The sequence below is a fragment of the Phascolarctos cinereus genome, unplaced genomic scaffold, assembly GCF_003287225.1.
Source record: "Phascolarctos cinereus isolate Bilbo 61053 unplaced genomic scaffold, phaCin_HiC Scaffold_5;HRSCAF=322, whole genome shotgun sequence".
Taxonomy (NCBI): Eukaryota; Metazoa; Chordata; class Mammalia; order Diprotodontia; family Phascolarctidae; genus Phascolarctos; species Phascolarctos cinereus.
Window position 1 is genome coordinate 16,782,477 of NW_027555958.1, and position 16,997 is coordinate 16,799,473.

General features: G+C 46.8%; 1 protein-coding gene across 1 annotated transcript in view; it reads right to left on the reverse strand.

The window, feature by feature from the left end:
• The window catches only part of PARL (presenilin associated rhomboid like), a 36,706-nt gene that overhangs the window by 18,699 nt on the left and 1,010 nt on the right, over nt 1-16,997 (reverse strand). Inside the window, 3 exon segments of the mRNA XM_021005715.2 lie at nt 6,600-6,648; nt 9,877-10,017; nt 10,736-10,931. Of these exon segments, the coding sequence (XP_020861374.1) occupies nt 6,600-6,648; nt 9,877-10,017; nt 10,736-10,931 (386 nt within the window).

Below are 16,997 nucleotides of genomic sequence, written 5' to 3' on the forward strand. Positions count from 1 at the left end.
CCAATGCACACAAAAGCTATGCTTATACTATACCATGTACATTATCATATTGTGTATTATTGCTGCACGCTATATTAAGTGTGTAATAATTGCCTTAAAAAGCAATGTAAACACATAATTAAAAAATACTTTATTGCTAAAAAATGCTAACCATCATCTGAGCCTTCAGCAAATTCCTATGGCTGCTCACTGATCAGGCTCGTGGCTACTGTGGCAATTTCTTGAAAAAAGATAACAATGAAGTTTGCCACGCCGGCTGACTCTTCCTTTCAGATGAACACTTAGAGGACATCGTAGGGTTATAAATTAGCCTAATCTCAATACTGCTGTGTCTCAGGGAACAGGGAGGCTGAGGAGAGGATTGGTGGGGCAGGCAGAACACGCACAACATTTATTGATGATGTTACACAGGCATGGTTCGTGGCACTCTCAAAAAGTTACAATATAAGATCAAAGATAACTGATCACAGATCATCATGACAGATATGATAATAATAATAATAATGATGATGAAAAAGTTTGAAATATTGTGAGAATTATCCGAATGTGACACAGAAACACGATGTGAGCACGCGCCATTGGAAAAATGGCACCGACAGACTTGTTTGACACAGGGTGGCCACAAACCTTCAATTTGTAAAAAACAGTCTCTGGGAAGCACCATTAAAAGAGGTACGCCTGTACTTTCATCCTCGCTGATGGCAGACACTGTGGACGTTGGCAGAGGAAGGACAACATGGGAAGTGACGAGCAGGTTATGACGATGATTCCAGTTCTGTGCTCTTATGTTCAGATCTAAAAGCAATGGGCGGTCCTTGGCCAGGGATGGAGTCCAGGGTCAAGGACAGATTTGTCTAGAGACCAGCAGATCTAATTAAGAATCCACACAGACATCTGCTAAGCCTACCAGAGTTTATCAAGGTTGACAAACCGCTTAGCGCAGAGGACAGCAGGTCTGTCCAGCTGAAAAGAAAAGCGGTACAACTGCCCCATCGTCGACAGGAGACAATGACTAGGAAGAGCCAGAGACAATGTTCACAGCACCAGATGTCCACAGAGCAATGCACAGAGTAGGGGTGATAAACAATATGAAAAAGAGATTTTAAAGGCCAGATAGGAAATATAACCAGGGAGGTATTGCTGTGGGACAAGCCGAATGACCAGAAAAGAAGCAGGTCTAGAGCTAGGGAGGGTTACAGCATTACGGTTAGTTATACAAATCTGAAAGAGAACAGCAATATGGTGCAGGACTAGGCCTGGGGAAACAGAGATCAGAACCACAGCAGAGCACCATGTATCAAGATAACAGGCACACACTGCAAAAATCAACAGGTCTGGTGAAGACCCTTTGGGTGAGGATCACAGAAGTGGGGAACAAAAGCTGTGTTGCTGTAGGGGGGAAGAGATGAATTATTAGCCCAGATCCCAAAGCCAGCAAGATGGCAGAACAAGGGTCCCACCATTCAGGAAGCTGCTCTCAGTTCATATCATAGCACCACTAAATTCTTGACTGGCCATTCTGATAATTCCATCTTGCAGGAGCAATGAAAGGGAGGGCTCTCCTGAACCTGCTTCAAATGAACAGGCTGAGGGATTTGGCAACTAAGAGATCACTGGTGAGAGTCATTCAGTGAACAAGGCTGGAAGCCAGGCTGCGAGGGGCTAACGGAGTCTGTGGATGGCCTTTTGATGAGTTTAACTACAAAGGAGAGAAGAAGGTGGAGGCCTCACTAGCTGGCTAATTCAGCGCCTCAGCAGTGACAAGTCATCCCAAAAAACTACCACTTATGATCTTATCCATGTAGACAATTTCCCCAGTCAGTGAAGATGGTGGCACACCACACTCTTGTCTTCTTGACCTGAGGATTCCTTTCCACGTTCTCTCTTGGAACCTCCCTGCCGACTGCACTAAGATGCCTTTCTCTACCTTCAGAAGGTGCTCTCCACCTTCTTTGTGTCCTGGGTCCCTGTGACAGTCTGCTGAAGCCTATGGCTGGACCCCTTCTCATAATCATGGTTTTAAATGCATAAAATGAAATACATAGGATTACAAAAGAAACCAGTTATGCTGAAATAGTCATCAGAACAAGTTAATGGACCCTGGATTAAGAATGAGCTCTAGGTCTTCTGTATGTCCTAGACTCACCTTCATCATGGATAAAGCTCCCCATCCATCCCGAATGTCCACCTTCGTGACGGCATCCCTTCTAGACTGCTGCCTGAAGTCATGCCTGAAAACACGCGGCAGCCCGAGGGCGCTTTTCTTGTTGTGCCGTTGCTTTCTCGTTTACCGCCATGTCAGATTTTTTTAAAGGAGGATGCACTAAAGTTTGCAACCTGACAGCATCACTGGGGAAGGCGTGTCTTTGCAAAAATGGGTTCTTATGCCAGGAAGCAGCAGGGGAGCACAGAAAGTGCTCTGTAATTTCCCAATTTTCTTCCTTGTATTCTGGGCCCATCCACTCATCCATCGCTAGCACCATCCCAAACAAACATATTCATATACAAATTCTAATCTACACAACAGGTGGCTTTCATCCACGTAGCTTCTGTTTGTACAGACTGTTAAACCAATCTCTCCTGTGGACTCACGGATCCCATTAAGCAGGCTCAGTGTCATCCTAAGGCTTGATGTCCTCAACACAAAATCTCAGGTAGGGAATCCTGCCTGTCCTGGGATGCTGCAGAAGATAAGGAAGACCCTGACAATGTCGAACACCTTTGGCAAGTGTGTATCTCTCTGATGTTAAAAGTCAGCAGGGTCACTGAACAGAGTTATCTCTGTACTTGCATTTATGGAGGAATTTTGTATAAACTTAACATATGCATGAAAGATGCCTTGTTGGAGAAAAGCCTTTAAGGCTGTGCTTCCGGTCAAATGCATGTTTTTTCTCTTCTTTCCTTTCTTCCTTCCTCTTCTTCTTCTTCTTCTTTTTTTTTTAGTAAACAACAAACAACAGTCACAGTGGGACCTTGGATTCTTGTCAGCTCTGAGTCAACCCTGAGACTATAAATATGTGCTCTGCTACAGAAAATCATTTGGAAAGGAAGCACATTCCCTTCCCATACTTTCCTCCAGGCTGCCCCTGATTTGTGTAGATCGTTTCAAGGATTTTGTAAAAATCAGGAAGCCCACAGGTCTGTAGTTACTAATGCCTTTTCAGGGTGACATTCCCATGTGGAATGCTTTCTCCACCCTTTCGGTGTTCTCCCTTCTCTGAGACACCTTGTAAAACCATCCTTCAAGGCTGCATGGCTCTTGCATCGACTTCTTCAGAGCACAGTTGGTGGGATCCCATTCCTTCCATGTCCGTTCTACTTCTCCGTACAGCCCAGGTGGACCTGAGGTGGGAGGGACCATTACGGAAGAACTACCCAGTCTGGTCCATTCACTGCTCGTGCGCCAGTAGCGACCCTGATGGAAGCTCTTGGCCCTGCTGCCTCTTGCCCCAAGCTTCTCATTAACTCGCCTCCTCCCGTGCCTGTTACTGCTTTATGCAGCACCCCCGTGGAAGGGGCATCCCCACAGACGAAGTCTCATGGTGACCCTGGAAGCCTGCCTTCTTCTCTAGGGTTTTACAAACGAGTTTATATTCTAAGCTGGCTTTTGCTCATGGCTGCTGTTTGTCTCCACCTGGCAAGGAGGGCATACAGGAGAGGCCTCCGGCAGCCTCCATGCCGTGGATACTACCACGCTGCAGCTAATCTGTGCTAGGATCGAGCCCCTGCTCTCCTCCGTTTCCTGCTCTTGGCAAAGACTCACTTGCAGCTGTCCACAGTCCTCTCTCCCCTTTCTCCTTTCTTCTAGCTTGGAGCTGGTTTTGATTTCTGCTCTAACTCACAGCCTGGCTGCACGCAGAAGGGCTGGTTCAGATGAGATGCCCACATCATTAATCAAACAATCCTATCTGTTAAGGCAGAATCAATTTCATTTTTAAAAATGGATACTCGCTGGTTCACTGGTGTTGGTGTTGGCCAAATCTAACTCTCTTCTGGCAGAAAGTGCCAAGGAGATATGAGCGTATGAGTAACCCACAAGCCTTTCACCTCTTACTTCTCAAGGCTGAGCCAAATTTCCCAACATGCTTTTAGTTTAACTGATGTTCTTTTCTTTTGCAATACCACTTTCAGTGGAGTCCAGAGTTCGCTGAATTCATCAGACTGAACTGGACACTGATTGGATACAACATACTACACCAAAATGAACAGGAGCCCCTGCTCTTGAGGCGGGGACATGATACGTATACAACTAACTGCCCCAGAATGCAGAAGGTTTAAAATGAGGCGTGAACAAAATGTTACTGAAGTTCCAAGCTGGGAGCTATCACTTCTGGTTTGGGGATCGGTTAAGGCCTCAGGCCAAGGAGGCGGGACATGAATGGGGAATCACAGATCACCAATTTAGAGCTGGGAAAGACTTTGGAAATCCTTTAGTCCAATTCCCCCATTTTGCCGACAAAGAAACCGAGCTGGGAGGATGGTACAGGCTGTAAACCGAAGAGCTAGAACTCAGGCCCAGGTCCTGAAAGTTCAGGTGCAGGATCATGCCTGCCATGCCGTGCTAGGAGAAACGGAACAAAAGGGGAGTTCCAGGCCAAACCAATGACCTGCATAAGGGAGGGAGTGGCCTATCGGGGCTTGGTGGGGAAACCTGGACAAAGAGCCCAGGCCCAGATCACGGAGGCTCAGCACCTGCCCGTGTGAGAAAGCAACCCAGGCCAAGATGAGGACACCTCAGCATCAATGGGAAGAGTTAAGTGAACTGTGCCTGTTCCCACAGGGATAAGACTTCAGACGACTAACAGGTTCGCCATGTGGTCTATACAGTTTGAGTGGTCTACAGAGAAAGCTGCTGCCTATCCTTGGATTTGTCTTCTTCTACAGGACAATCGTTGATTCAACAAATGCTTATCAAGCGCCTGCTATGTTCAAAGGGCCACGCGAGTGCAGCTGCTCAGGGGAATCAGAGAAACCACATGGACCCTCATGTCTAACATTACACGTCTGAACACTGCTGATAAGCTCAGGAATATGTCCCCTTTCCACCTGTGTTAAAACAGGGCATGCGGGAGCTGGACAGTGTCTCCTGCTGGCATGGATTTATAGCATCCCCCGTGACAAGCAGCTGAATGCTCTCCACAGTACAAAACAGACTCACCGCTCAATGGAGTAACCTGTGGGCAATACCATGGGTTTTCTTCAGGCATTCCTAGAGGTACCTAACGATTCTGAATGACTAGAAAACGGCAAGAACATCTCGTACCATCCTGGCCGTGCTCCAAGCACCCAAAGCAATCTTACACGAGGGTTTTACCGGAGCCCAGAACGGTTTCTGTAAAGGCACATTCCTTGAAGGCACTGATGGAACACTTCCAGAATGTCACTTCCTTCTCATGGGGGCAGGGGAAGAAATGAAGGGGACGAGAAAACGCAAGCGCACAGAGATCTCACGCTGATGCACTACGATGAACCAAGGCGTCTCTCATCTCTCCATCATCACTTTCTTCTCTGCAGGAGAATTCAGTTAAGCTGTAGGTGCACAGACTGGGCACTGAAGCACCCTGACGGTCTCTAGAGAAGTGACCATTGAGATTAGGAGCTCTCCAAAGAGAATCAGGACCAAAGCAGCCTAATTTCACAGGGCTGTCATTCAGAGGATTCAAAGGTTCTTCTTTCACAAGGAAGAAAGGAAGAAGACAGAAACGGAAGAAATCAGACAGAGTAGGCCTTATAAAAATTATGGAACGAGAGGCTGGTGACCTAACTATATGATGAATGTAGCTGCAAGAAGTGACAACAGCCAATAATGGATTGGATGCACCACCCCTAAAGCTGGTGCAATGGGACCAGAGACATGAAAACTAGGGAGCGGCTTTCTCAGGCTGGAAAAGCCCAAAGGAAGAACCAAGGAGGCCTCATTTCCCATGAGAAAGAACAAGGTTCTACTACCTGCCAAGCTACAGAAATGTGATTAAGACAGAAGTTCTGGAGTACTTGGTGAACAAAAGAGAAAGACCCTATAGCATCAGTGTGGAGAGTTCAAAAACTGTAAGTAATCCAAGTGTCAGTGTTTCATCATGTCTTCCTGGCAGGACTAAAAACCTCTATGGTCCTGTGGATTTTGTTGCACAAAATCTTAGTAGGCTGATTTTTTGGGTTCATCTTAAACTTTTCACATATAAAGCAGGAACAAAATGATCACAGTGCTGGGCAGAGTACACCCACTAGAAGTGCTTTTAATACAAAGTGCTGCCCAAGCATACCTGTTAACCAGGTAATGAGGGAAGTAGCAAATGTTATCATCCTGCTTATCAGACAGAGAAACTGAGGCACAAGGCAGATGATTTGTCCAAGTAAACACTAAACTTAACAGCAGAGCAGAGGTAACGACTGGGAAGGACTGCCTAGGACATGTGCACACCCTACAGGTGCCACCCACTTTTTTCATGGAAGAACTAAGGTAACCTGCTGGCACAGAGATTATCTGTCTCGTAAAAAATTGGCAAGCATGGTACAAAAGCCATCAACTGTGACATACTGTACCTGTTGGTCTTATTTCTCTTCTTTTGAATGCCTAAAACGTGTAAGCTAACACAAACCTGTCACAGTTCGCTGGCCATCAGATAGGGTATTCCACCACTTGTTAATCTAAAACAACAACGGAAACCATGTATTACCTCCCCATGGCACAAACACATGAAAATGGAAATCCAGAAGTGGTAAAACAAAACAGCTGCATCAGTAAAAAAAAACACATCCAAATTGGGGGTGGGGGTGGGTGGGGGGAGAGAGAGACAGAGAGTGTGTGTGTGTGTATGAGGTGCAGGGAGTACTTCATCCTGAAATTAAAGGACTGGAATTTGAAGTTACGCTAGGAAAAGTGTCTCAAATGTCCATGACCTTTGACTCAGAGATCCTATTGCTAGGAATACATTCTATAGAAGCTGCAGACAGAAAGACAAGCCCCATCCATGCCCACCGAAATATTTTTGGCAACTTTTTTTTTTTAAGCAATAAAGAACTAGGAACAGAATGGCTGTCCCTCGACTGGGGCAATGATTCAACACGCTGTGATACGTGGAATGTTACTGCATCATAAATGATGAACACGCTTGATCTAGAGAAGCATGGAAAGACTTACATGAACTGATGCTAAGTGAAGTTAGCAAAACCAAGAAATACAGACAGTGACAATGCCAACAGAAAGAGTCACCAACGATCCGAAGTGAATGCTGCAGAAGTACAAAAAGTAAGCCTGGCCCCAAATAAGGGCCATCAGAAAATATCCCCACGACACTCCTGCACAGCAACAGGAGATCCATGGTGCGAGGCACTGAACACATTTTTAGCCTTTTGAATATAATGACTGGTTTTGCTGACCTTTTTTCTCTTTCTTTACAAAATTTTTTTTTTGTTACATAGGTTGGCTCTCTGGGATGGGGGAAGAAGAAATATTGGGAGAAATTCTGGTGACAGAAAAAAACAAAAGAGATCATAACAATTTAATTTTTAAAAAAGACACTGAATCTCCTTTGGAGTTCTAGTTCTTCCCTTTGGAGTCCAGCGGAAAAAGGCTAAACCCTCTTTCTCAGGACAGTCCTTCTATTGTCTGAAGCAGCTACCAGGTCCCTTTTAAGTTTCTCTTTTCCAAAGCTGGAATGAAGGCAGATAGTGGAAGTCATCCAGGTTTCAGGATTAGCAGGAGAATAAAAAACCAAGGACAAGGGAAAAGGGAAGTCTGGATATAGGATGGCAGCATTTTGAAAATTCTGACTACCATGTCAAGACTTGAGGAGACAGAGGAGAGGTAAGATAAGGGGTAATGGCTTGAAAGGACTGAAGGTCACAACAAAAGTGAAAATCAGACTCAAGAGAAATGATGCTGTTGGAGGTGGAAGGAGGACAGGCAATTGTGACTGGAGAAGGGAATTTAAGGGCAGGGGCATGATCTTAGGTATAACCAGCCAGTAAACAGAGGATGGTGAGTGGAGACAGAGACAATGAGAGTTAGGGAGATCGTAGTGTTTGTCATGTGACTTTATTTCCATCAGGGGCTATCTCTAGATCCCTTGAGAAAGTGGCCTTGTCCTAATACCTCCTTAGGGAGACCAGGTCAGCATTTGCATATATCTATTCAATGTGAAAAAAAATCTTCTGTACATTAGGAAATACAGCTCCTTCACTGACAATAAATCACCTCATTCCCTTTTGGTGTAATGAAATTCCAAAATGTGACGCAGCCTGTGGTGATAAAGAAAACAGAAGGGAAAGAAACAGCATGACCTCGAAGTGAGGAAGCCCTCTTAACCCTCCCTAACCTGGAACAGGTTCCAAACCACCGAGCAGAACAAGAGGGCCGAAACTGCCCTTCTCCCCACCCTTCTATGACCGAGAGAGAGCTACTTTAGAAAAAGGAAGGGAGCACGAGGCCCTTCTCAGTACTAGGGCAGTTGCAGGGAATATATATATATAGACAGAGGGCACAAGGTGAGTTGCATATGAAGGGATGATACCTAAAAAATAAAATTAAGGAGTGAGAGAGAGGATTGTACTGGGAGAAGGAGAAAGGGAGAGGCAGAATGGGGCAAATTATCTAGCATAAAAGAGGCAAGAAAAAGCTTTTGCCAGAAACGGGGGAAGGCGAGAGGGAATGAGTGAATCATACTCTCATCAATTTTTGATTAAGAAGGGAATAACATACACACTCAATTGGTCTTGGAAATCTATCTTACCCTACAGGAAAGTAGGGAAGAAGGGGATAAGAGAGGGAGGAGTGACAGAAGGGAGGGCAGACTGGGGGAAGGAGTAATCAGAAGCAAACACTTTTGAGGAGGGACAGAATAAATGGGGGGTGGGATAGGATGGAGGGAAATATAGTTAGTCTTTCACAACATGTCTATCATGGAAGTGTTTTGCATGACTACACACGTATAACCTTTATCGAGTTGCCTGCTTTCTCAATGAGCGTGGGTGGGGAGGGAGGAAGGGAGAAAATCTGGAACTCAAAATTTTCAAAACGAATCTTAAAAACTGTTTTTACATGCAACTGGGAAATAAGATACACAGGCAATGGGGTATAGAAATGTATCCTGCCCTACAGGAAAATAGAAAGGGAAGGGGATAAGAGAAGGGGGTGGTGTGATAGAAGGCGGGGCAGACTAGGGGAAGGGGTATTCAGAATGTATGCCATCTTGGGGTGGGGAGAGGGCAGAGATGGGGAGAAAATTTGGAACTCCAAATCTTGTGGAAGTGACTGTTGAAAACTAAAACTAAATTAATTAACTAATGAAAAAGAAAAAGGAAGGCAGAAAAGCTCTTAAATTAGTAATTTCTTTCTTTTTTTTAAACTAAAAAGTTAATTAGTAATCAATATTCAGTAATATCAAAAAATATTAGTAATTTTCTTTTTTTTTTTTAAACCAGACTTGATCTAGAAGGCTCATTAGGGACTAAGTGGGAGTCACTGGCTCCACCTTGAACTACGACTGTATCAGGAAGCAAAATGCTGAAGCTTTCTTTTTTGGAAATGCACGTAACGGTTATTTAATCCAAAATGCATTATTTCACACATCAAATGTTAAATATTAAAAAGGAAGTTAAAAGGGACACCTCGCAGCCAGAGCTGCTGTCCCCTATTTGCCCCTCCACATCCTACTGCCACCATGAACCAAACCACCCACCCTGCCGGGAAGGCCACAAGGATCTGCACCCGGAGACATGGGGGGGGGTCCTGAACAAAAGGACTCCCCCACCATTCCCGGGGGTCTTCTCAGTCGTGTTAAGTGCTCACAGTAGGGCCTGGACAGATTCTTGTTGCTGAAAGCAGCACAGCACAAATGCTTTCAACAATCCTACCGACAAAGGAAGCGTCTCTACCTGCTTTCGGAAGCTTCCTTCCTTCTGAGGTGCTAAGCTGTCCAACCAGTCTGCCTTCACAGCGTCAAAGTAGCTCTGGACCCTGGATTTCAGGGATTCATACTGCCAAATAGCTGCTGACCCGAACGCACACCCTGTAAACTACAGATGTTATAAATGTTATAAAATTGTGCAAGTGAAACGGGAAAATGTCTCCCCTCCCATCCTTTCATTTACATTGCTCTAATACACTATCATGTGGGAAAGAATCTATCAACGCTGAATATATGGTAGGTACTTGAAAACTACTCACTGAATAGTAAATTATTTCAATTATTTCCTTTTCCCTAGGTTCAGCTGTATAAATTAGGCCCGTTAAGCCCAGGTAATTTTTAAAAATGGCCCCAGGACAGTTAAAATAGCATTTTATAAAGGAGTCATAGCGTAGCATAGTGGATAAACAAGGGGCCTTGGAATCAGAAGACCTGGGCTTAAGGCCCTCCTCTGACCCATCCGGGCTGTGTGACCCTGGGCACGGCACCTTCTAGCGCCGAAGCGGCTTTCCAAAATGGGAAGTTATGGGGGAGGGAGCTTCCACACACCAATGAAAGCACAGTTCTGCTTCCCCATCCCAGTGCCCCCCAAAACAGAGGAAGATGAGCAGAAAGCCCTCTTGATAGTTCAAAGTCGTATGCCAGGCAGGAGACCCCAGAAGCTCGTGGTATGGCTCCTTCCTTGCAGGGATGCTCTCCCCTGGAGCTGAGCCACGCCCATTGCTGGACCCCAGCTCTGGGCCCCGGGGAGGCCTTGGCCTGACCTCAGCCCAAGCCCATCCAGCAGGACAAGTGTAACAGCTAACTCCAAAGGCAGGCACTCTTACCCCGACAGTAAAAACCAAAGGCTTCACAAGGTTCCTTAGAGGGTAGGGAGATGTATAAAAGAGAGTCTCTTCCACGGGAGGGGTCAAAGCACTTCTCCGATAGCTTCCATTGATTACTCCGCCATCTGGGCGTCGAGGCTCAGTCTTTCTGGGGGCTTTTCTGAATCCATTTTTTGATTGAATAAAGAAGTTAAACCTGGGAAAAAGAAGTCGGGTTAGGAACAGGGCTGTTTTTTACTCACGTGATGCCCTTCAGTGAACCAGTGGCTCACTGTTCCCCACTGAGCAGCCTCACAGGCCAGAGGACAGCACAGGGCTTAGACCTAGGATTTCCTTTCCAGGCCCCAAGGAGACATAATGCAGAAACATGACAAATTAGGAAACTCAGTTTGAGAGATCATAGAATTGTGGATCTAGGGTGGGAAGGAACTCAAGGGGCCATCCCATCTCACAGATGAAGAAACTTAATTTCCCTGGGAAATTAAGTGACTTGTGCAAGGTGACAAAAGTCCTGTCAGAGGTAGGATCTGAACCCAGGTCCTCTGACTCCAGATGACTAGTACTCATTCCCAGAAAGAAGTAAAAACAGGAAGGAGTTATAAGGGGGGGGGGAAAGAAGGAAAACTTTCCCAATTCGGAACTGAAGCATTTTAATTGAGGGCCAATTTCCAGAACATCAGACACAAACATATTCAACTGGAAACACTGTCCTGTGATGCTTAAAAAGATTCAAGAGACCCAGCTTCTGGGTAATTTAATCACTTTCCCAATAAAGCCAGTGTGTTGTTAATAAAGTGATGGTCTTCTGGCCATCTCATTCGGTCTCAGACCAAGGGCAATCATGGCAGCAGACTCACAGCTTACATGCCCTTCCAAACAGTGGGTGGTCTGCCAAGTGGTAATCGAACCTTTTTTTAATTTGCTCCCTTTCCAGCTTTGGGTCATCTCAAACCCGAAAAGTACAGCATCGCGTCTTGCTATTCACACCACTGATAAGACCCTACGTAACTCAGGGACAGGCAAAGACACCTGGAGCACGCTACCTCCTTTCCAGAATGACGACGAACCATTAATTACACCTCTGGGCACGGCCATCCAGCCGGGTCTCGTCAACCTAACTGGTTTATGGTCTAGTCCACGTTTTTTCACCTTTATCAAAAGAAAAGCATGAGCCACTCTGAGGTTACACCTCAGACTCATGGGAAAAAGAGTGAAAGACCAAAGGGGCACACAACAGAGGGGCTGTAGGAAGACAGGAACACACATGCTCTCTTGGTGGGGCTTGAACTGGTCCAACCCCTCTAGAAAACAACCTGTTGAGACATTAGGAAAGTTACTGAACTGTGCATACCCTCTGACCCAGGAATATCCCTACAGGGCATATACCCCAAGATGGCCAAACGAGAAACTTTTTCACCCAACATACACAAAAATATTTAAAGAAACACTCTTTGTGGTAGCAAACAAGTGAAAAAAGAGAGGAGCTTCGGGGGACAGCCACGGTTAGCAGGCATGACGGGATGAAAAACTAGCCAAGGACACTAAGAAAAGGAAGCTGGACAGATGGAAACCGAACCGGGAGAGCAGTGTCATAAAAACCCAGAGGGGAGTGTGCAGAAGAGTACTAACAGCACTCCCGGCTGCAGAGAGGTGAAGAAGGATGAGGACTGAGAAGAGAGAGCCTGGGTAACTGTGGTGGGCACCAGCTGATGATGAGGCCGGAAGCCAGGCTGAAGAGGACAGCAGGATCAAGTAAAGGTTTGCTAAGGATGGGGAAAGAAGGGCATGCATGCAGGCGGCAGGGAAGAGGCCAGCAGACCAGGAGAGGCTGAGGAGAAGTGAGACGATGAGGAGGAGAGAACGAGGGGCATCTGCAGGACAAGATGGGAAGGCTTGGGATCAAGGGCCCAGGCAAGGAGAAGGACCCTGAAAGGAAGGAGGAGAGAACGGAGGAAGATGCCTGAGTCATGTGGGGCAGGGAGGACGGGAGCCAGGTGGGACGTGCACATGTTCAGCAAATGTCCTTATGACAAGGGGGAATTCTATGGGAGTGGAGGGAGTCACCGGAAGTGGCAGTCATATATACATTTTTAAAAACAGATCTTATTACGATCTTGCTTGTACACTGCCTCTATTTCCCATTACATTCTCCTGCGTCATCCACCCTCTCTGAGAATAGCTCAGTTCAAGAATGCTTTAGGTAACACACTGCTTTCCATAACTGTGTTTCTCAAACCCACTGCATACGGTAGGTGATGTAAGTACAATTATGACAACTGTTCACAAACAAGGGAAGAGGTTCCTCAGAGTTACGTATCTTGGCCAAGACCAAAGTTAACAAAAGGCAGATGGAGGGGGCAGCGAGGTGGTGCAGCGGACAGAGCACCGGCCCTGAAGTCGGAAGGACATGAGTTCAAATTTGACCTCACACCAAACACTTGACACTTCCTAGCTGTGTGACCCTGGGCAAGTCACTTAACCCCAACTGCCTAAAAGCAAAAACAAACCAAAAAAAAAAAGAAGAAAAAGACAAAAGGCAGATGGAGTACTTGTAACCCAGATGGTAAAACCTCGCAGTGGGAAAAGACCCTGGAGGTGACCTAATGGAACTTCTACCTGAATGGAGATTCCCTCCCACCCCCAGCATCCCTGAGTGACAGGAGTATTTTAAAAAACAAAGCAACACAAAACCTTTTTTAAAAAATAGAGAATAGCACGAGACACTCTCCAGTGCTTCGGTGACCTCTGGGTGAACTCTATCTACAGCATTCATTCATTCATTCATTCATTCATTCATTCATTCATTCATTCAAAAAGCATGAATCCAACACCTGCTACGTGGCAACGGCTGCACCAGCCCCTCGAGAAGTAAAGACCAGAAAAGAAAATCCTTGTTGTCAGGGTGAAACAACACATACCCAGACAAGCCTGTCCTCAGTGGTGACCAGGGAGGATGCTGCAGAGACCCCAGCAAGGATGGTGGTCAGGTGGAAAAGGAGACAGGAGAGTCAAGGGATGAAAAGGGAGGGGAGAGTGGAGAGAAAGAGGAAGGAAGAGCAGGAGAGAAGAGGAACGGGAACAGGGAAGGGAGGACAGAGATCCTCTGGGCCTTCTGCTGTACTGAGAAAAGCAGCCGACTCTCCCGGAGGAAATGAGGCTAGCCCAGCATGACTTGCTTTGGGTGAAGCCACACGGGCTCCCTGGCAAGCTCCTCCCCCTCCCACCTTCATCAAGGTGCTTCCCAACACTACTTCTCTCCAGTCCTTCCAAACTTCACACTCCCAACGACACCTGAAATTCAACACGTGTCAAACGAAGCTTTCCAAGTGTTCTTCCTTAGGACTGTTCTTTGCCTATGACAGCACCGTTCACCCCATTTGCCATGTTCCTCTGACTCTTCCTCTCCCTCACTTCTCATACCCGACCTGTAATCTGACACCTGTCCTTTGCTCTCTCTACTCCCACTACTATCACCCTAGCTCAAGTCTTCAGCGTCCCGTGTGCACGCGCATGCACACTCGCACAAGCACGTGCAGGCTAAGGGAACAGGACTGGAGTTGCTTTTTTATGTCTCTTCCTACTTCCATTTCCTCCCTGCTCCAACTAAACCTCTGCCATGCCACTAATCTGAAATCTTCCCTGGCTCTCTGCCAAGCAAAGTTCACACTTCTCTGCTGGAACTCGAGGTCCTCCATAACCCGGCATGCCTCCCATCACTCCTCGAGCATCACTCGGTCCCGACACCAAACCCCGACAGCTTCGGGCCTCCCAAACAGGCACATCACTCTCCTACCTCCCTCTGCCTTTGTTCTATCCTCCCCATTTGCACCCACGGACCTCCCACCCCTAAGTTAAAGCCCAGCTGAATGTCAGCGGGAAGTTTCCCTGATTCCCCTAACACTGATGACCTTCCCCTTCAAACCTCGGCCACACCGGGCTTTCTAACTCTCTAAAATACTCAGGCCCTGGCGAGGGAGTCCAAGGACCTGCTTTCAAGTCCCCGCTCTGATGCTTCCTCCCTGAGTGGATCAGACAAGTCAGAGATGGCCCCGAAGGTCCCTGCCGGCTCTATGTCTATGATTCCACGTCCCTCCTGCAGCTGTAATATTTTATCCTCCTACAGGACGAAAAAACTGCTCTGTGGGTCAAGACCATTTCTTGCCTAAACTTTGTACCTGCCCCTGATTGAATCCAACCAGGGTTTAACAGGTGCTTACTACCTTCAAGGCCCCGTGTGCCCTAAGTGCTGAGGCTATACAAAAGAAGACAAAAGAAGAAATGGGTGACAGGCAGCCATCCACTGGTAGCAGGCACTTAACAAAGAATGACTCACTGAAAGACAAGAAGGTCCTTGCCTCATTTCACACCGACACTCTACCTTCTGCAGAATCACAAGCATAAATTCAACATTCTGTAATCTGTATTTCCCGGTGGACATGTCATCCAGTTGCTAAATAAACATGTTTAACTTACAGTTTTCTGCAAATCCATTTCTATAAAATCTGCTAACGCTCAGCTCAATGTTGTGTTTTTCCAGAAAACATTTCCACATTGGTTTTAGCATCCTTGGGATCCTCCCACTTGCACACATCCACAGAATGACTGAGGCCCTAGATCTGCAACACTGTAACTGTTTTCAAGGTGAAACACCCTTTTCCCTCAGTGGATTGCAAAAACTACAAAGCCTGTTTTCTGTTTCCTTTCTAGTTCTTCTTTCTGCCTAGTAGCCGTGATGTGATTTTATTTTTGGACCTGCAATGCCACAAATGCAGGGAACTCCTGGTGTGGAAACTTCTTCCACAGATGTTGATCAGCAACTTCCGGGTGAGTTCTAGTCTTTTGTGTCCTGGGGGCACTTACAGGCTAAGTGATGCCCTGCCCCCCCAAGGCATAAAAGGCACATGTTCAAGCCAGGTTTTCCTGTCTTCAAGGCCAGTCCTCTCTCCACTATACCATGCTGCCTTCCTAGATGGCACACACACACTAGCACACACACTATGCTGCTGAATATCAAGAGGCCAAACTGAGTGATTTTTTCTGAAACGTAGCCTGGATGACACACAATGTCCTAAGGGATGGGGCAACAGCCTGGGAGCGATGAGATCTGGGTTCCAGTCTTGCCTTTTTCACTGAGTGGCCCCAAGAGGAAGGGCTGCGCTGACTGGTTTCTCTGTCTCCCAATAAAAACCTCACGGGTTTGTTGTGCGGATCACAGAACTGAGAGCTGGCAGAGACCGTAGGGGTCACATGGAGTAAAGGCCGAGTGTTTTATAAACTACAGGTAGAACAGCACAGGACGCACCATCTGGCTCACAGTGTTTTAACAACACAGATGCGCCTTTGCTTCTGGGAAAAACTTGGGATTCTTACTGTATCAAGTAATCTCTCAAATGCAGGCGTTTGCTCTTTCTCCCGTTCATTCTGGGTCTGCCTGCTTTGCTCCCCGTTGGCAGTGTCTGTCCAACACCTACATGCTGATGGACCAGCTTAACAGGCAGCCCCCAGCTGCTTCAGCTGGACACCTGGACACCAGGCACTCTACCCACCTGAGGGCCCTTATTGTACTTTTATGGTTATTCTAGAAGCTAAAGCCAAATGAACACAATGGACAGGAATTTAGGGGAAGCTCAGGGATTCAATTCGATCAAAGTTGGCTGCCATCGCTGACCTTTTCCACCACTCAGCAAGGCACTGAATCTTTTTCGGTCCCTCAGTTTCTTCCTCCACCTCGCCATCATAGTATAACACCAACATCAGAGAGAGAAAAGTATTATATTGTACCATCGACTTCCAATTACTTGTAATCCAATTTGTGAACTGCCCAAGACTGAGAGATCTCCTTTGCACCCTGACCCAGTCAGCTGACCAGCCAACACCAAAAGGGAGAGAGGCCAGGAATAGGTGGCCACGAATACCCCTGTCTACATCTCTGACGGCAGGGCAAAGGCAAGTCTGGACAGATTATTCTCTCTCCACCAGGGTAGGAAATCTGGAGTGGAACTCTGAGAGTCCGCATTTGTAAACGCCCTGAAAGTCCCCTTGAAGCAGGCTCGCCTGAGAGCTGTGCCTCTTACTGCTCAAACTTGTTCTGTCTCATTTTCTCCCCCTGCAAAAATACCCTGGCCCCAGCCTCGGGCTTGGAAGAGACACCTCCAGGAGTCTCCCCTCCAACCGACTGCGGCCAGAGGGGCCAGTCCCGCCTCCAGGGCTGATGCAGCCACCCTGTCTTCACATCCCTGCGCCCTTCCCCCTCCCCTGGACT